This window comes from Ischnura elegans, chromosome 3, assembly GCF_921293095.1.
Source record: "Ischnura elegans chromosome 3, ioIscEleg1.1, whole genome shotgun sequence".
Taxonomy (NCBI): domain Eukaryota; kingdom Metazoa; phylum Arthropoda; class Insecta; order Odonata; family Coenagrionidae; genus Ischnura; species Ischnura elegans.
In genome coordinates this window covers 106051477-106072305 of record NC_060248.1, presented here as the reverse complement: position 1 = coordinate 106072305, position 20829 = coordinate 106051477, and the positions used below count along the sequence as shown (strand labels likewise).

The 20829-nt window shown below is 37.7% G+C and overlaps 1 protein-coding gene across 3 annotated transcripts in view; it reads right to left on the bottom strand.

The window, feature by feature from the left end:
- LOC124156313 overlaps positions 1 to 20829 on the bottom strand; it is a 224297-nt gene that overhangs the window by 73478 nt on the left and 129990 nt on the right. For all 3 annotated transcript variants that reach the window (XM_046530790.1, XM_046530788.1, XM_046530789.1), the window contains exons 2-4: positions 20092 to 20283; positions 17029 to 17092; positions 5053 to 5264 (exon numbers count right to left, since the gene is read on the bottom strand). In XM_046530790.1, the coding sequence (XP_046386746.1) occupies positions 5053 to 5264; positions 17029 to 17092; positions 20092 to 20208 (393 nt within the window). In that variant the 5' untranslated portion in view covers positions 20209 to 20283. The remainder of the gene's footprint in view (positions 1 to 5052; positions 5265 to 17028; positions 17093 to 20091; positions 20284 to 20829) is intronic.

The following is a 20829-nucleotide window of genomic DNA, read 5'->3' as shown; positions in this document are numbered from 1 at the left end:
AATAAAAATGAAACAAAGACATGACTACATTAAAAATCAGCACTAACAAAACAAACCAATACGTTGCCCACATCCTCAGTGTTTAGCGAGTTATTTGATTACTTTGAATTAAATGAAATGATGGATAGGCCATAGGCGGAAAATGTAAATCTGACAACGCAGGCAAAAGATATAGTTACAGATTGATTTTTCTATATTTATTTGTTGTTAGAAAGTAAGGTTAAGGCAAAAATTGATTTAATTTTCTCATTCAGAAGATGAGATGAAGTCATTTCTCCTCTTCTTCGAGAGGAAATTTCCCTTGTTTATAATTACTCAGAGGTGTGCATAGCATCCTATGCGACGACAGAAAAGCATTTGGCGAGGGGACAGGAGGGAAAATTCAATGAACCGATGTAAATGGTTCTCTCTCCCTTTTCTTCCCGCATGTCGCAACCGAAGGGAGGAAATCGACAATTCCAAGCACATTGCCCGTCCTTTCTCCTTTTACCGCCTTCGAGAACCCCTACCCCCCCTTCAAAACACACGCGGAGGCACAATTACCGACACACAAATTCCTCTTCGCTCAGAGACTCGTACTCGATAAAGCCGATCACTTTCCGTTTTTCTCGGACCCTTTCTAACTGCGCTCTCGCGGACACGTGACTGCTGGCTCGCGAGAGCGGTCGATTCTACGTTTTTAAAAAGTCATTGACGGCGAGCCGTGAAGTCCAGGCCAAGGACTAATGCGCGGCGACGGCTTCCGGATACTGCCAGCCGCGCCCAATTTCGTTATTCGAGCAGCACGGTGGCCGAGGCAGAAGTGGATCTCGCAGGTGGAACGGGCGGGCGGGCTCAACCCATTCACGGGAGACGTCCGCCGATTCCTCGCCTCGAGCGAAAGCAAACGAGGCAAGAAATTCACCCGATGGCTTAATGAAAATAACACGTTTTCCACAAAGGTCGTAATTTCATGTCGGCCCTGATTATACCGAGAAGTGAATCGCTTACATGCGTACAAATAATTACCCGGAAATATTTATTTTATTCTCAAACCACCGAATACAGCTCATATTGGCTGTTTTGTTGTTGTTATGTTGCTTTTTACGAGAAATAATACCGTTACGAAGTACCGTTATCTACGGCAGAATACACATACGAGTTTATACACAACATTTATTTTGATAACAGCCGGTAACGATAGACATTATTGACACCTAACGGCGACTAGACGCAAAAACCGGTATCAAGTTAAATAGGTTTTTGAGGTAGTAAGTAAATGTATTCCTTTACATACGGAATGACAGTATTACACCAAATCAAATCTTCGAATTTTGATATTAATAGGCAAATTTTTGTCTTGACCACTTTTTACAGTAAAAATCTTTTTTCTTCTAAGAGGTTAATCAGTTGCCAAAAAATATATTTTTTTATTGAGCTTGATGGGATATCTAATTATACATTTTAAAATACCGACCAACAAAAGTGAAGAATAAAGATATTTTTGATTTTAATATATTGATAATTTAATTACTGTATCTTTTTTAGTACTGTATCTTGGAGGGCTCATCAGCCTCAGTTTATCACTCAATTAATTAAAAATATCAATAATTGTATCAGAAAAACACTGAAAGAAAGAAGATTCATTTTAATTCAAGTGTATCTATTCTGTTGAGGAATTTTTGAAGAAAAATTGAGATATTTGAAAGGTATTTTGCATAATTAATGAGATATATCTAGTCGATTGACATTGTATTCTACTCTGACGATTCCAGTGGTTTATTTGTATTTTCCAGCTTGTTTCATTCATGATAAATTTCAACCTTAGATTTTCATCCTATAATGACTATCTTCTCTGCTTTACTTGTCATTATTATACTATGGGTCTTTATTTTCTGCTCACTACTTCTATCAACATAAATTTTCTTCCATTCCCTTATATATCGAGGAGAAGTTATTACAAACGGTGAAATTAGATACATTTCTGTCGACTTTTATAAGCCAAATATCCAAATCATCAATTAAAAAGTCGTTTGGGGTAAAAAGTACATGGCAATTATACCTTTGTCACTTTTCATTATGGCAGCGCAAATTTTATGGGGAATAATTGATAAGTCACGATGTATTCTTTATGACTTTCTACGGCTAAGCGAGTTTTTTTCCGAGCCTGTTACCATGTACAGCATCAACAAATGTTTGACAATGATGCAAGCCATGGAAAATAGCCGAAGATAAGATCGATTGATAGTGGAAAACTGCCAATCATCGTCTATAAAACGTATTCACAATGAAAGGAAAAATATAACGACAGGTTAGCTTCATCAGAAGAAAAACTTTCAGAGGACTACAAAAACGCAATAATTTGAGAGGTAATTTTGTTGGATCAAATAAAATAACTAATCCATTATGGTTTCATTTTAATCACGGGTGAGGTATGGTTAGGATATGCCGTTGAATATTTATAACTTTTGCCCCGAAGCTATGGATTACTACTAAAACAGAGGGAATTATTTTACCTAGTCAATGTATAGAGCTTAAAGAATAGATTAGGGCAATTGATGTCTTGCAATGACAATACTTATCTTTTATGTTAATATTTTTAGTACTGATAATTATATTAATTTTAAATGACTATTCATTTTCACAAGTGGAATAATTTGTTGCCAGAAAAATAAAAACGAACACTATAGGTAATTATATTAAGTCTTAAAATGAAAGAAGCCAGTAGACTTTCATTCAGCTCAGAATTGCATAAGAATACTATTGAGAGACTCTCTCAATCCACTGCAGTAGACTATCAGTTTCGCGGCCGTAACCAGGGCCTGACATTTTATTCACGCGGGATCGGAGAGTCAGGCGACTAGCCTTTATGTAACCTTCTTGAGACTAAGAGTCAAGACGAATCAATCCATTAGAGTGACTCTGGACAGGCATCACAATCTTTCCGTAATCGAAGAGAAGCAGGAGTTGAATTCCGCATCAGTTACGTGGTAACCCTCCAAGCCGCAGTCCCTAACATACACGATGCCGTGAACAGTACAGTCTGCGCGGAAAAGCAATTCATGCTCGCCGACTTATGAATCGTGCCGCGTTATTTATCGCAGAGGAATGGCAGGACTGGGAAAGAAGGTTTTGCTTTGAAAACTACGTAAGTAGAGAGAACAAAATAGATGTGGCTTTTGCAAAGTCTTTGATTCTATGGCGGACTAAGTATGGTATGGTATTTGGATTAGGCGACCGACAGCTGAGGTCATTTGCTCCATGAGGGAAGAGTAGGTAAGGAAGGGTGGAGAGAAACCCGGCGTCGGCATTAGCCTGCTCTTAATGAAAGGCGCCAAGGGGACCATGGCTCAACGTCCCATCCGACGGACGGAGTGATGCGCTTGAAATGTCCTCCACACAACACTCAAGCAGGGATCGGGCAGTCTCTGAAAATTCTCTGCCACTGCCGGAATTTGAACCCGAGCCCGCCGGGTGGGAAGCCAACAATCTAGCCACCACCCAAACCGATCCCCGCGGACTAAGTAAAATGTCCTTCGTGACGCATGTAGCATTCTGCAAAGAAGAGTTCCCTTGAGGCAAGAACCACGCAAGGTTAGAAGTTTCAATTAACTGCTTGAAAATTACGCGGTCAAGAGAAAATTCTAGAATACATTATGGGAGAATGATGGAAAATTGCCAATTGTTTACCAAAATGAAGTAAGGTATGACCGATGACGGTTTAATTAACTTTGGCTCTTTTGCAACAGAGATCATAAGAATAGTTAATTAACGTTCTCACATCCACATTAAATGCATGATTAATTTGAATACGAGCTTCAGGATCTGTTTACCGACCTACGGAAATTGAAATCACTGAGACGAGAAAAATTGAGAGAAAAAATTGGACTCCTGTGGTTTCTACTGAAGTATGCTGAAACGTCGCGCAAGAAAGAAAGAATAAAAGGACTCTAATAAAGATCAATTGAACCAATAAGAATTTCGAGAAAAGGTAGCGTATAACTATAAAGTATGATAATTTCGTCACAGCATAGCGATTACATGAAATTTTCTCTTCCCGATGGCCATGATGAATTGTTATACAATTTCCGGCCCTTCCATTCTCAAAGCTCACATTTCTAGCGCTAAAGGATTTTAGGAAATACAACGCTTTCCATGCATATCGATACCTCCACCTGCACCGCACAAGCGCTCAACAATCGTCCACCGAATCAAATCCGCTCATCTAGTAGTGCTAGGGCTACTAGATGAGCGGATTTGTTACTAGGGCTACTAGATGAGCTGATTTGATTCGGTGGGCGATTGTGGAGCCCTAGTGCAGTGGAGGTATCGATATCCTACTTCTCAAAGTCAACTCATTGTAGCTGTTACAACCACAATAATTATAATGCGGTATACTGCTACCGAAGAACTTATACAATATATCCCTGATTGAATGATTGAAAGATCGAGTACTCATACGGATATCCGTCCTACATCGTTGACGTGAACTAAAAACGTTTCACTTCCATTAAAGACTTGATATCGAAAAAATCAGTAGCCTCAAGACGAAGAACGAGTAAATCCATAAGTTATTACCCGGTTATAAAGCATCTACACAATACAGTTTTCTCCCTAATCGACCCGCCTCTTCCTCCTTACACTCTTTGACTTCGATGCGCATGAGATGGCATATATTAGAGATTCAATGCTATAATTTAGTTGATATTTGTTCCATCAAATGTACATACATTTTGCAAAACTTCGGCAATGAAACATGGAATATAATTATTAACCAAGACGCAAGAGTTATAGTGCCTACTTTGGATTAACGTTACGTTTGGAGTAACGTTAAGAAAAAGGTTTCTTCTGAATTGTCACACTTGCATATGAACTAATGCAGTAGGATTCGATAGAGAAATTAATTTCTGTCTTATTTCCTTAGCATAAGGTGGCCAGATAGAGGCAGTTACCCGTAACTTTAAGAAAAAGGTTTCCATAACATTTACGCGCAGGCAATGCGGATGGATACGATAGGGAAATTAATTTCTGCCTTCTTCCCTTAACACGAGGTGGAGAGATAAAGGCACTCACCTGTGGTACCTCCTCGTAGTGGACCCCTTCGGCACTGCTACCGTTAGCGTGGGCGGTCCACACCCTGAGGGCCCCGCCGGAGAAGAGGGCCCCATTGGGCCTCAGGCTCAGGTGGAAGGGCCTGCCGAAGGCCTCAAGGTGCACCGCGTGGTGGTCTTCGGTGCTTCGGCGACTCCGGCGAGAGCGGATACTGATTACTTGATACTCAGGAACTGCAAAAGAGAGCAGACGATAAACAACGGTGATAAATACCAATGAGAGGAGAAACAACATGATTACTATGGAATTAGGAGGGTACATTGTTTATAAATGTCTTTATTCGGGCGAGGTCGGGACTAAAAAGTCCCCTCTTTCAGATAGCCTCCCATTAGCGTCATTTAATACATGTATATTACGGTAAATAAACATTTGCAACACTAATACATTCATTTAAAATGGAAAAATACACAATTACAATCAATTAGAATATTGACTATTAGTGAAATGACAAACCGGATAAACAAAATATTATGAATGAAAGGTTAATATTTCACTTGTATACTTAGATTGACCGTTGCTCAACAAATTAAAACTATTACTCTTTTCATGATACTCACTTAATTATTGATACTTAATTTGGGAATGGTGTCGCTATTCCTCAAGACCTTAAATCGCAATTCACAACTTTAATCACAACTGATTTGCCCCAATGTCGTCACTGAAGAATCGGACCGGAGTTTATTAAAATAGACAGTTAAGGATATAACGCCAGTCAGTCTTGAAATTTCTATCAATTTTGCTGCATTCTATTATTTTAAACAAATTGCATTTTTGTACTTGGACTCAATAAGATTAAAATAATTTTATTGTAAAAGAGAAAAAAATACCTTAAAAAGGAAACTTGGACTCTCTTGCCAAAGGTCTGATTCTCTACTTTCAAATTAGTGTTCGAAGAACCAACGTAATTCCTATACCGTCGACGGACTTCGAACTTCCTCATCACTCTCTCGAAGATTTCCAACTGCATAAAGCTTCTAATATTGCAACATGTGGCACAATTGGAGACGCAGATGGTTTTGCAAAATTTCTGGGCTAATTTCGGGCAAAAAAAAAATGAAGCGCTCCCAGAATTAGTGACTCCCAACTCTTCACGCGATATAAGCACACGAATTCCTGAGATTACAGGGCTACCAAATGGACGATTACTCTTCATTAGGATGATCCAACTCGGATGTTATTCCGTGAAGCACGAAGACTTACGTCTCGTGTTGCCACACCATCGGAATCCCAAGCGGATTACATAAATGGGCCGCGGTTGGATACGAGAGAAAAGCGGCATCATTAGTAAGCCCTCAAAACGTGGCGCGCTAAATATGTTCTCATAATCGCTAGGAAGCACTATTCCTGGCTTCATTAAGTATAACCATAGCGCATATCTATTATTGCCTTATTACCACCAACAAGACGACATATTAGTACATATTGGCAGACGAAGATCCAAATACTGAACTAGCTTTCATCATTTCCGACGAAACCACAAGATATTAAACCACAATTTCAAGGAGCTTGGCGACAGAAGCTTAAAGGAAAATATTGGGTTATATGTGACAAGGGTAGGAAACATTTTAAATAAAAAAAATAAAACGTATAGCAAAATTACATTCTTTATGGATGAAAATGAAAAATGTTTCGGTTAATTTTTTGGAACGCTCGAATACGGCTCGAGTCGGCAGAATCGTTTTCTGCAAAAAATTACCCCTATCATAAATTAAACAAAGCCACTCGCATTTCAGTAACACGTTCGACTCTCCTCTTAGTTTTCCTTTACTTAAATTAAGGCATTTGGTCATAATTATATAGTTTTCAAACCCAGATTGAATTGCGCAGGGAATGAAAAAGATAATAACACAGAAAATCAAAATCATCAGAAAGTGAGTAGTTAGAAACAGACTTAACTTTTATATAACTTTCTTTCTATAACAATCCACTTACACATTTAGCGACGATACAGTCCATTATTGGTCACAAATGGTAGCAATTCCAATTACCGTAGCCCTTCACCACAGTTCTTTTTAATACTACAAGGAGGCTCCAAAGTGTATTATTCCTTCAATTTGGGACAAGTTTTATAGCACTTCTATTTTATTGACTGTAGAAACTCACAATTCGATTTCCATTGTCCTGAATTAAGGGCACTGTAAAATTTGAACTCAGCTATTGGACAAGGGAAAATCTTACAGAAGAATGGAGCTCTCCAAGATCCGGATTCGGTGATACATGGTGTATACATTCCGTATTATAAATGTCTTTGTATTAGTGGTGATGATGACTTTTAGATGGATGGCCCATGGCAATGAAAACGATAGTTAGATATTATCAACGGAATTCTAACAGAGAGGTAAAAGTAGTATGGAAAGTATATGGAAACTGTGAGGATGATAGATCTGGACGGAAGGAAGATCAAAAGAGACCAGGAGATTGGTAAATAGGTCATTTCCTACCTATTTCCGATAGAGATAGAGCCAATTGAGAGGGAAAACAGAGGGAAGAAGTACTAGCCACAAATTAAAAAGTTCGAATTGCAAAGGATTGCTACTGCATCATATCTGAAGGTTTTAAAACTATTGATGATGATATTTTATATAAAATCACCGCTCTATCATTTCATATTTTCCCCAACGGTAAGCTTTTTTTAAATCTAAAATTCACTTCCTTTCTCAAGGAAACAAAGCTGTATCATCCTACCTTAGATTCATGCTCGAGTTGCTATCTGTTAGTAATATTGCCTTCTTTACTTCTTCATCTGTCACGAACCTATCTCCTTTCCTTCTCCACCGCAGATGATACCCACCGTTACTCTTCCGTGGTTAACGTTTCATAGTTTTTTTTTCACGAGTTTTGAATCAACAAAGCAACATAAATCGATTATACTTTTTTAACCGAATCATTAATTAAAAAAATGAAGTTCACGTTGCCGATACCAATAATATTAGGCATCATGATTATGATTGAGATGAAACTTCTTTACCACCTTAAATGTAATAGATGGACAAAAATTAGCCATTAATTTATACTATTTTCTGAATATTATTCACCATTACCACAGTAAGATTCACTCATGGAAAAAGAAGCTGCACTATAATTTGAAGGTAAGAAACCTACAGCTTTCGACGATTTTTTATTCCCCTCATACGTAGCTTTTCAATGAATTTTGATCGATTCAATTTCATTGCTCAAAAGAATCTACTGACATGTTTTTGAGCGTTTTATTCACTTGTATGCACGTTTATTTCCCACGACTTTGTTTTGATTCATATAGCCATGACCTACTTTTATACCATGTCCTAAATTCAACTTTTAGGACTCGGTAAAGGAGGGAATCAATAATAAACAGCGGCATCGTGATGCGATTTTCTTTTTAATTTCTGCGAGCTAGATTTCATTGAATTTTATTGAGCCATCACACACTACTCAGTTTTTTTTCAGTGCCTGAGTTCTTCTTGCACGATTTCATAGCATCAATTACTTGAGGATAATTTTCCAATGGCTTTTTGAATGAAGTGAAATCTCGGGTTGACATTTCGATTTTCTTCTTTCGGCTTTGAATAATAAAACACATAACATGAAAATATACACTACTAAAAGGGATATAGAATATTTTTACATGAAGTAGGAAACAATCAATCGAGTATATCGTAATGAATGAGGGGCGAACTTTTATATTTGCCTGACGTGAGCATTTAAAAAAATACAGATACTGTTCACCATCCAATTATACCACAGAATTCATAAAAATAGGAGAGCCTCGAGTCAAGGATTCTTTAAAAAAAATGAGTGCATGCGGATTTAAAATTTTATTAACCCACCAAAAAAAAGCAAGAGAAAAACCGCTATCTATATCTCAACACCAACGGTTTTACGCATCATTAATAATTCATCATGACTGGAAAGCGCGTGGTCGGCATTTTCAAAAGGGGGAACAACGCCCTTATTATATGCAACCACGCTGGGCCCTGGCAAAATGAATGATCCTTACGATCTGAATCGCATTATTTATGCACCATGAGTCATTACTCATATGAGCTCCATCCACAACGGTGGTCGGGGTCTTCCAAAGTGCGGACACATGTTTGGTTCCCAGGAGATGTATTTCACTGGAATGACTCTCTCTTTCTCACACGCGGGGTTTTGTGAGCCTTTCATGGCTTCCATTATCCTCCTAATTGGGGCTCAAGAAGATCTGCTCTTTGACGGAAAGGCGGTCGAGGCGGCCTGTTGCACAAAGATCTCACACACTAGACTGAGGAAAGTGAATCAGCGATATCTAGAGAGTAAAAATGGCGGACGTGGTGTTTGAAGAGAATGTTCTGAGAGATATAGCTAGTTAAACCTTCATTTAAAATTAAAATATGCTATCCTTATGGTGCTCGATCGACTGCCATTATAAAAATCAATTCTCCCATTTTATTAGTTTTTATGGAAATTGAGTTTAAAAATACTAAGAATTCTGAAAACGGTCTTGCTCACAAGTCAATGATCCGTTTTTGTCCTCGTGTAAACATACAAAACTGATTAAATTTTCTCGATTATTTTAGATTTTACTTTAAAAACACAACATCCCTCTCACCCCAGGTCTTTCTGAGTCATTAGCTCAATTAATCTGTATTGGGAATCGAAATGCGTTTAATGAAAATAGCGCGACTAAAAATACATATGACTTCATTGATAATTTTAAATAATATGTGCCCTATCATCATTCTCAAAACCCACGGTTACAAATGGTTTATTTTAAACAAATTAAGAGACACTTTAGACCCTTATACTTGCTTTCAACCGCTCAGTCTGTAGAAAACCAACTTAAACATCGAAATCTTTCCCATTACTGAGCAAATACCATGCGCGTCACCTAATGAGCTTATGTACTACCACATATTACGCTTGCACCTAATACAATGCATCTTTCTTCATTTATAAGAAATTGGTGGAAACACACATTTACACATATACGAAATCAATATAAATGAAATGCCCAATGAAATTTACAATCCAGAGTTTAATTAAATAACGTGGAAATCAGTTCGCTAAATAGAAAAAATATCGAAAAAAACACAACATTTGATTCTTTGCTCTTGTTATCCTACAATTACTGTCTTGAAGAGATCGAAGCGATGAGGAGGTTGCTATGCTACCATCTTACGTACCGAAAGCCAACGATACTAAAGCAAAGTCACTGGTTCTTATCGTGCCAAGCAATTCAGAATATAGACATAAGTAAATGATATTGAAACTTATTTGCGATAATAACACTGAAAACCCATACATTTTTGTAAGTCGTATGACATCTGAACATAGAACTTGTTTTTTTCCAAGGGACAGAGTAAATTTTCATATAGACGAAATAAATAGATGTCTCTAACTCCTCTCCATATCTCAAATTCCCACGCTATTGCTGTTTTTTAAATGAAAAATCAATAACCTAAGGGATGAGACCATACCCAAAGCATTAATGGATATTTTCATATGCAAGATGATATTTTCAGCAAAGATCAAAGGTTAATTCTAAATCATCCATAAAAATGAGTGTCAGTGTGAATGAATGACATGAAGAAGAGAAAACACAAGTTCCTCTTCAATGCTGAATTGATTGACAAGCGAGTGAGGCCACATGTATCCCATCAATTTCGGCTCAAGGACACCGATCAACGTACGCTCGGAAAATGATAAATGTGGGAAATACGATATAAGTGACTCATCAAATTAAATATGCTATGCTTGTGTCTTCCAAGTTAGGTTGACCCGCGTCCTTAATCGATGCATTAATTCAATTTGGTAAATAACCATTTAAAGCGGTGGTGCTTAAATTCTAAATCGAGGAAAAGTTGAAATTTGAGAAAGTAAAATTTTAAATTCTGAGAGAACCAGAAGTTTTTTTTTTATCCTTCGGAGTCAATCATTCCACGCCACTATTTGTTTCATGGACAAATGAAGTCCAAGGCCCGCATGGCGCTAGTTTTTTCAAGGTGTTCCGAAATCGTCATTAAAATTAGGTCACATTCCTTGATTCCTGAAAACCCATTCCTTAACGATCAAATAGTTCCACATGCGGAAAAGTAAGACCTTCAATTTATCAAGAGGGAATGCTAAGAATTCACCGGAAAAACCAGGCTGTCAAATATATTTAAATTCTATATTCGGCGAGTTTTGTAGAATGAACTCCTAGCTATTTCTGGCATCTATTTCATGATTTACGTTACCAACCGAGAGCAAATTTCAAATGTTCGACTGATATCCGTTTGGAATACATGGTGTGCAAAAATGACTGAATGAAATGAGAGTGACTGCTGGAGGCACCAACATTTTGAATGACATATCAAAAATTGCCATCTGAAATATATTATTGATGTCGGTAATGAATACCTTTTAACTCATTTTCTCCATCTCTCAAGCTAAAAGGATATTTCTGAATGAAAATTTGAAAAAATAAGAAATTAGGCCATACCCAAGGTATTGATGAATGTTTTGAAGGAAGATATTTCCATAAAAGATCAAAGGGTTGATTAAAAATTACACATGAAAGGGAACAACGGAATGCGTGATTTAATGCACCTAGCTCGGTGAGCTCATTAAGTTAAACAAAAAAGATACACATTGCGCTCGGATGTTCATGACGTTGACACCTGGACGACCGAAAGCGGAGGTCCAGATTAATGAAGAACTGCTCTTCATGAAAAACAAAATGTCGGTTGTACGCAATGAATAAATTTTACCAGGGAATCGAAAAAAACTCGCAACAAGAAAGAACCTAACAGAAGGAAAATGACCAAAATAGGAAAATATTTAACTAACACAAAAGAATTCACCTTTTACGTGAAATAAAAGCCCTATTACTTTGCCTCCATTTCTTAGCAAGTTGTAGAAAATGGCCATACATGTGGTGACTCTTGGAGAAAATATATCAGCAGTGTCATTTGTCACCAACAAGGACTTCCGGATTGCAGACATCGAAACTCTGTCTTATGAAGGTTGATCGCCTTTAATTTCATGCGGTTGGACCGAATTACCTTGGAATGGCGTCTTGGTAATGAAAGGAAAAACTTCTTCTTCCTACTGTCTACGGGGTAGGGCCATTTCGAAGAGTTGGGATTAGCTAAGTCGGAGCTGTAAACAGGAGCGCAATGCAGATATTAATTCGGAGTAAGGTACTGAAATTAAATTACTGTAAATAAACCGTAGAAACAGTCTCCTTCATTTCGAATCCCCTCCTCCAATGAGAAGTAGCACTTCAAAAACGCGAATAACTGAATCAGTAAAAGGGGAATTTGTTTCGCAGGGGTAGGATATTCCATTGGTATTAATCGCAAAAACATCTTTCGAAAAGAACCTAAATAACTAATAATGGAGTATTACCTATTTCTTTCACGTAAAGCATCGATAAACGAATTACCTACACGTGTTTCTCATGAAAATTTCAAAAGATCTTCCATTAACTGTGCCTCAATGACTAACAGTCACCAACTAATAGTCTTTCCGTCTAAAATTTTCCGATAAATTCATGTGAAATTCTGCATTTTTATACAGGCTCTAATCAATATAATCCTCTAAGTAGACTAAAAATGTTGATTAATGCAGCAATGTATTTGAAAATCTAAAAAAAAACTTATTACTATTCGTTATATTGAAACAATCATGATAATAATTAAATATAGGCTCATCATCGAATAGTTTTTCGATTAAAAGCAAATGAATACTGCAATTGAAGTCAAATTACATGAAAATGGCGCTATAACACTATGGTGCGACGCGACGTTTCACATACCGTCTTCTGACCCTCATTTCCCCCATCGCTAAATTGTATAAACAGTGGTTTGAATAAAGGTACTCTAACCTTGAAAATGACAAAAAATGTCGAAATCCGGTCGATCAACATTGAATTTGAGTGGAAATTCCCTACTATCTTTCATTCTCATCCTATGGTTCCAGATATTTCACCAAGAGTTGAAACTGGGACCCTACAGCCAGCATCCCAACGATCGATCCACAAAGATGATAGATAGACAATGAAACCAAATTATGGCGAATACATGAATTGCCATGAGAAAAAGTTCCCCAGGACCGGGAATCGAACCACGGACCTTTGACTTTCTAAGCTACCATATACACCATTAGGTTATCCAGATACATGAATTCCCGTGACAATTGTACTGAGCTCGAGTGGCCCGGAAAGCAAAACGTTCGTGTCACGATTCGCGGTCCAGGAGATTTTTTTCTCATTTAAATTCATATTTATTTCACCACCGTTCACTTAGCAGGGTTTGAAATATTACCGAAATTATGGCAATTAATTGTCGCGGTAATGATGAGGCGGAAGTGTCTAATAGGAAACTTTTCCTCTGAAGAATTATTTTTCCCGATAGCTCAGACAGACGAAAAAAACCCAGGCACGACATCAGCAGGGCCGAATTCCCTTTCACTTTTTTGAGGAGGACGCTGATCACGAAGGCTCCGAGATGGTTCGGTCACATAGCCGACACACACGAGTTGAAGTCATAAAACGTAGGGCAATGGAACTGCCAGGCCATCTCAGATATCCAAATTTCCTCCATTAGACTCGAAGACTCTAATCGACGGTGACCTCAAACCCATATTATACAAGGCCTCTCAAAGATATTGAATGATATATGAATGAGGCAGTCACTGGCGACCTTAACAGGAGGATCAAGGCCGATCATTAATACACCGGTAATTACCGTCCAGAATTTAACATGGGCTAAGTCTGGGGTGAGCGTCACTCAACCAAAACCAAATTTCGGGTATTTAGTGATTCTGATATTTGGAATTTGAATATTCTTTGAGAGCGGTGTTCATGAATTTTTTTTGTACATGCCTATATTCCGGTGCTCTGTGAGTTCTACGAGCACAAGTTCACGATGCCTCCACAGAAATAAACATTATAATTACGACAGGAATAACTTTGAAACGGTAAACTACATCTTGCATGAAAAAGTGAAAAAAAAATGCTTCGAACGAATTGAAATCCAAAAATAACATCGAAAAACAAATAGGCATCGCAAAACTTACAGCGAAAAGTATGAAGTGAACGAGAGTCCATTCACTTTGCACGAGTGGAAGTGGACAGGGGCAAAGAGGGCGGCACCTTGGGTAAAATTTTCTAAACGTACTGAACATTTCTGTGTCCTGTTAACTACCTCAGGCAAATTATATCAAGATAGTGACCAATTTAAACATCCCTACTTTGGAAATAAATTCCGCATCAAATCACTGAGTGTGACTAAAAATCACTGGGAAAACAAAGAGATGGGGCTCATTCAGCACTATCTTAGCCTTACACACCTACAAAACCTAAATCAATGATACAGGATTATTTATGAAGCAGAAACATTTATACTCTCTTTCTCATCCTTTCATAGCTCTCACCGATTCCTTTACATGTTCCGCTATCTCCGATTATCGCTAATAATTCCTTAATAAGAAAAATAATTGGATAGGACGCAAGGTAGAAGAAAAGAATAAAAGGTTTTATGAGAAATATTCGAACACCGGCCATCATTCCAAAACACGACTTGACGGCGCGCCGTCACGTCTTATGTTAGAAAGTAGCTTAAACGACAATAAGTAGCCTATTGTTTACTACTCCTACATAGACTGGCGACTGCAAACAGCCACTTTTCGCTTCCTCGTTGAGAACTAATAGATGCAGTTCTGTGCATTCGTGACAACTGTGATTTTATTTCATTTCGAGATTAATGGCGAACACGTGCGCCAACAGAAAATATTTCTAGACGCCCTCTCTCGCACGTGATTCTCAGGGTATGGATCACATTTGCATCGGAACAATTTAGAGTCCACAAGGATTTTTTAAATATTTCATTCAGCAGCGTGGGAGCTGGGTGATATTTCCGTACGGAACGTCAAGAAGTACAAAGGCGAACGGCAGGAAAGCTTGCCATTCCCATTCCTCGGCGAGGGAGAATTTATAATATAAAACGACAGAGGGACGCTCCCACAACTTGAGATTTAGTGACCTTCATACATCATGCATGAACACACACGAAGAAAAATTCTCGATGATGGGAAAATAAATTTTAGGCGCAATCAGAGGTTGACAGTTGCAGCGTAAAAACGCACATTCCGGCCAACTGAAGTGGAGTCGGAGGTATGGAAATAGTTCCAAGTATAGAACCATGCGTTCCCTGCTCCTCAAGAAAGATGGCTACTCCTCGGAAATTATCGGACTAATACCCGAGCGATCACCATGTCATCGGCATGGTGATTCTTGCCGAAGACAATCGAGTACTTCAAAGAATGAAACAAAATTTAAAGGAAGGAATAAAAGACTATGGAATGAAAGTAAATGTTGTGAAAATGAAAGTTATGAGAGTAAAAGATTGCGGAAATGTGATTGTTATGATCAATGGGAAAAAAATAGAGCAAGTTAGAAGGCCTATGCCATCACGGAAGGAATCACATTAAGCAAGCGAGCTGACTTGAAGACTGGAGGAGTGAGACAGAGATAAAGACAAGAATAGCTATGGAAAAGGTAGCATTTAATAAGAACAGAGAGGTATTCTGTAGCAGCATGAACTTAGGGCTGATGAAGAGAATGGTGTGATGCTACGTGTTTAGTTCTATGTTATATGGATGTGAAGCATGGACCTTGGGAAGAAGAGATAGGGAAAGGATAAATGCTTTTGAGATGTGGGATTTGAGGAGAAGGCTGGAGAGAGTGAAGTGGGTAGATAAAGTGAGGAATGATGAGGTGCTGGAAAGAGTTGGGGAGGAAAGCACATTACTGAGGACTAGAATGAAGAGAAAAGGGAATGGGATAGGGCATGTTTTGAGGGGGAAGGGTATTTTGAATGCTGCAGTCGAGGGAACAGTGAAAGGAGAAAAGAGAAGAGGAAGGAGAAGGCTGAAGATGACGGCGCGGTGAGGTTAGGATGAAGCTACGGGGAAACTGAAAGGGAGGCCTTGGACAGAATGAGGTGGAGACGACTTCGGAGTTTGGGACGTGACAGTGAAGGGCAGAAAACCAGCTGATGACGACCCGAGCGATCTATAATGTAAAACGTTTTATTCCTCTAGCGCTCGTATGCAAGGTGGTATGAATAGATGAATGAATTTTTATTTATGCTCTAGGTTTTCCCATAAGGACTAATACAAAATGGAACAGTTTTTGCTCATGCAACAAAAGTAACAAATAAATTTATAACATACATATATAATTGACACCATAAAAATGAATTTAACAAGAGATGGTATCAACAAGAGATTATAAAAAGCCAATTGATCTAAGAAAATATTTATAGCTTATTTGAAATTTCAACGTATTTTGTACGAATTAATTGGTATATTAAAAGAAAGCGTTTTAAATAATGAATTCACGAAAGATCTCAAAAAATAAAACAGATAAATATTAAGATTTTCAACTATTACTAATTTTTTATTATTATAGTATTCTACCGATTAAGGTAGGTTTCCATGGAGTACTAAAGAAGTGTTCTACGAGCTTAAAATTTTAAATCGTTAATCGAATACTTTTCAAAATCCTATATTACTGATGGTAGTCAAATTTAAACGTTCACATAAATAAATAGAAAAAAAATACTTAGATGCTTTAATGCTTAGATTTCAAATAATAACTGGCGCATTAAAATACTTAGTCGGTTACAATACTTAGGTATAAACGGAAAAAATACTCTATATGTAAGGTGGTCAAAATTTCACAATCCCATAGCTTAAACTACTTAAGATGTCAACGGGAAAATAAATCACTATATATACAGGAACATGGGTGCATGTAATCCATCCACATAAAAACCACAGGTAAGCATACGGAACGAGACGAATAAATTTCTCGCTGTCCTCCACGCATAGGATATTAGCCAAGGGGGGAGGGGAATTCAAGATATGGAGATGGTAAGAAGGTATGGGAGGAGAAAGAGAAAGGAAAAATGTATTCAAATAATAATATCGAACCTTGGTCGTGGTGGTCCACTTGAAAGACGTTCCGAAGGTCATCCACGCTCATGTGTTTGTGAACCTGAAAAGGAAAGAATTGTCTTTTAGAATTTGGTGAGGCATGAATCAGCAGGACTACAGCTCGCGAGAGGCCGCGTATCACCCATCTAAAGTAAACAGTTGGATAACTATTGAATAAATATTCGGAAGGTAGCGAGCATGAAATTAAAGCTCTCAGGACTTATATTTATTCATGAAAGCAGCAACAAATCTTTAGGCACATCGTCTAAAGTGAGCCACAAATAATATCACCATTTACTAAATAATATTTCTTGCAACTAAAGAAGGTAATAAAATATTTATCTACGGCTTCTATGGTTATAAATAAAATTATAGCCAAAATGCGAATATAGTGTAATATTACAATATGAGAGAGCAATATTGTTATCTCGGCAACAAGATAATATTTGACGTGGGAACGTCAATCCTAAGCTCGAAAATGAAGGCATGAAGTAAAATAAATTAAAAAGCAATTCTAAATATAATCAATCTTAAGATTTATTTTTCCTTATGAAACAACAGAAAATCTTTAGGGATATCGTCTAAAGTGAGCCGTGAACAATATCACCATATACTAAATAATTTTGTACGCAAAGAAAGAAGGTAATGCTTATGAATCTGTAGCTTATACAGTAATAAATAAAAATTACAAATAAAATGCCAAGAGTTTTTTATAATATCATAATTTGAGAAATCAATATTGCTATCGTGGAAAAAAGATAATATTTTGACGTTGGAACGTCGACCCTAAGTCCGAAAATGAAGGTGCGAATCAAAATAAATTAAAAGACGATCATAAATATAACCCAAAAAGGTAGGAAAGTGTGCTGATAATAAAAAAAATATGAATTGCCCACCATCGTGAAAGAAACTAAGTGCAATATGCAGTTCATCCGAGGCTAATTGTAAGCAGCCAAATTTTCGATACATACTCCATCTCTACTATATCTAGACAGTGAGCCTTTCCTACCACAAAAAGTCCAAACTCTGAGAATAAATATTCCTTAAGTAAATTTGATAATTATCGATGTACGCGAAAAAAATATGACACAATAATTAGACATGAACATCAATTTATCTTTCACAGTTCAAATTATCATGCATTGCTTTTTCATTGGAAATAATTATAAACGAAGTTCGGAACAAAACAGTAAAAAAATAGTTAAATGTGTCGTATCTCTAAACTGTTGCGACAGGAGTCCTTGGTTTCTAGCAGTAAACTAACCTCAGGCTACTTCACAATTCTTCGCCAGTTTTTATTCCAACTTTCACCACTTTGACTAGGTAGGTAGCCATTCATTTTCTCCGAGATAGGCATGGAAAGGAATTTCGGCGATGGGACGTGAGGTAATATGAAAGTAAACAGGTTTGCCACGGTAAAGAACACCCACGAAGTAAAGGAGGATAATGTTCTGTTCATGGGGACTGCATAGAGGAGGCTCAATTCCATTTCATAGAGGACTAATTTCCGTTGTTAGTTCGCGCGCATTTTAATCGGTTTTCAAAAATGTCCGCGGCGCGGTGATATGTGCAATACGACAGTAGCATTGCGAAGGGGGGTCCGGATCACCCGGGATATATAAAAGCACACTTACTTCGCATCACAAAAGAAAACAAAATATTGAAAAATCATGAGTTTACAGAAGATTTTTTTGAAAATTATTTTTTTTCAGTTATGAAAACTGTTTAAATTAGTTTAAAACCCTCTACTTAGTACCCTGTTTTTAAAAAAATTTCCCCCCTTGGTTTTGAATCCCCCCCCCCCTTCGGACAAATTTCCTGGCTACGCTACTATGATGCGATCCAATATTTTGCATTATAATATTCGTTGTTGTGAGGAACAGCATTGAAAAGTTACGAATTTGAAATATCACATCATCATGTATCTAAATTTCGGTTGACACCCATAATTATACTTCACTTTCCCGAGAAACTCGGATCAATTTGTCCGTCAGCGACGCATGCGGCGACTTCTGTAAACCCATTTAATTGCGCGTTGAGTTACAGGGGCGGATCTAGTTTATTTTTCTAGGGCGGGTGGGGCAAAAGGGTGTGACAGGCAAACAATCTTCTCGTACTTGCGATTAAATACAAGATACAGCAATTACTGCACGAAATATTCTCTTTATTTTAACATGAAAGTTATTCATATGAAATTAAATAATTTAGGATTAAATTCTCCGTTAAACACAATACAATACAAACGCAATGATAACTGTATAATAAATTTCGTCTATTTTTTAAGCGTCTTGGGGGGGGGGAGCATGCCCCCCTAAATTGTGAGTGAGAACACATTTAGTGGTCGACTAGGAGATCGTCTTTTGTAATATTCGTGGTTCTGCTCTTGCTTCTCGAAATATCCTGGCGCTGCTGACTAATTCGATCCATATTCATTTCGATTGGACCCAACTCATGGAACCCACGCTGGACGCATTGCGTATACGTATGAAAGAAAGTCTGTTGGTCATAAGCCAACGCTTCATATTTCAAAGCGATCAAAAAATTCATTTCCGTCTGCATTCGCCAATTATATTTATCACAACTTCCCTTCCAACCGCTATCGATATTAATAATTCATGCATTCATGTTTATCCGGAAGTGATTTTGATCTAACATAAAGGAGTAAAAGAAGTCAACTCTCTGGAACACTTCACTTTGGCATCTATTACAGGGGGTGGGGGTAAAGTACTATTGAAAATCATTAGGCAGCATCATTAAAAAAACGAAACTTTGCTACGGAATCACTCATGATATATGGATATTAGAATTATGATATAAAATTTCTGGTTTCCAAGGGGTGATGGCAGAATTACAAAAAAATATTCAACTATACTCCTAACCAGAGTCCTCTATATTGCCATATAATAACTACCAAGTGAGTTGATGAGAGAGTAGTGTTGAGAGAGCAATCTAGAGAACTCTGCTCCTAACTTCTGGACTTAGCCATCTATCGGACGGTGTCATTAGAGAGCGTGCAGAAAAAAATCCGTTGATTGATGATATTTCTTCGCAGTATCTTACCCCATGGTACTCCGGCGACGGCTCATATCCTAGTCCTGTAGACTGAGAAAACACAGCTGCAAGAGTCAGGAGATTTATGAAGACCTTGGCGCATGCGAAGGGAGAAGAGGTCGCCATCTCTTGAGTCCCTCCGCAAACACTCGGAGAGCGATGTTCCCTTGATAGTCTCCGTCCTTGCTATTCAGATGACACCTGCAAAACACGAAAGAAAAAGAACAAATATAAGTATACGCTTTCATTGTTGAGAAAAGAGGTACGAAAATATATCTAAAGTTTTGGCTATTTTTACTTGAAAGTACTAAGGTTAAACTGATTTTTAAACATAAATTGAAATGAAATTATATAAAAACCAATCTCTGCACAGTAATTAACCAGCGATAACACACAATCCAATAAAGTTGAGTTCACGAAATGATTCTCTATTTGCGTAGCTGGGAAGTACACGACATGGTCCTATGGATAAGGATGAAGTATGCCGAAAATGAGTTGAACGAAGCACTCTTCAATGATAATAATCACGTCGAATAGTTACTCCTTACCATAACCACGGGGTTACTTATGCTAATTTATAGCCTAGGATACAAGAGATTGAGAGACAACCAAAAGATATGGGATATTTGAGTGACGGAGACGAGAAGGCCCTAAAGGAGCCTATGGATAAGTGTCGGGTGTCGAGAGATTACTCTTTTGAAAATTTATGGTGTTAAGAGGGAGTGATCAAGGACGTCATATTTCCAT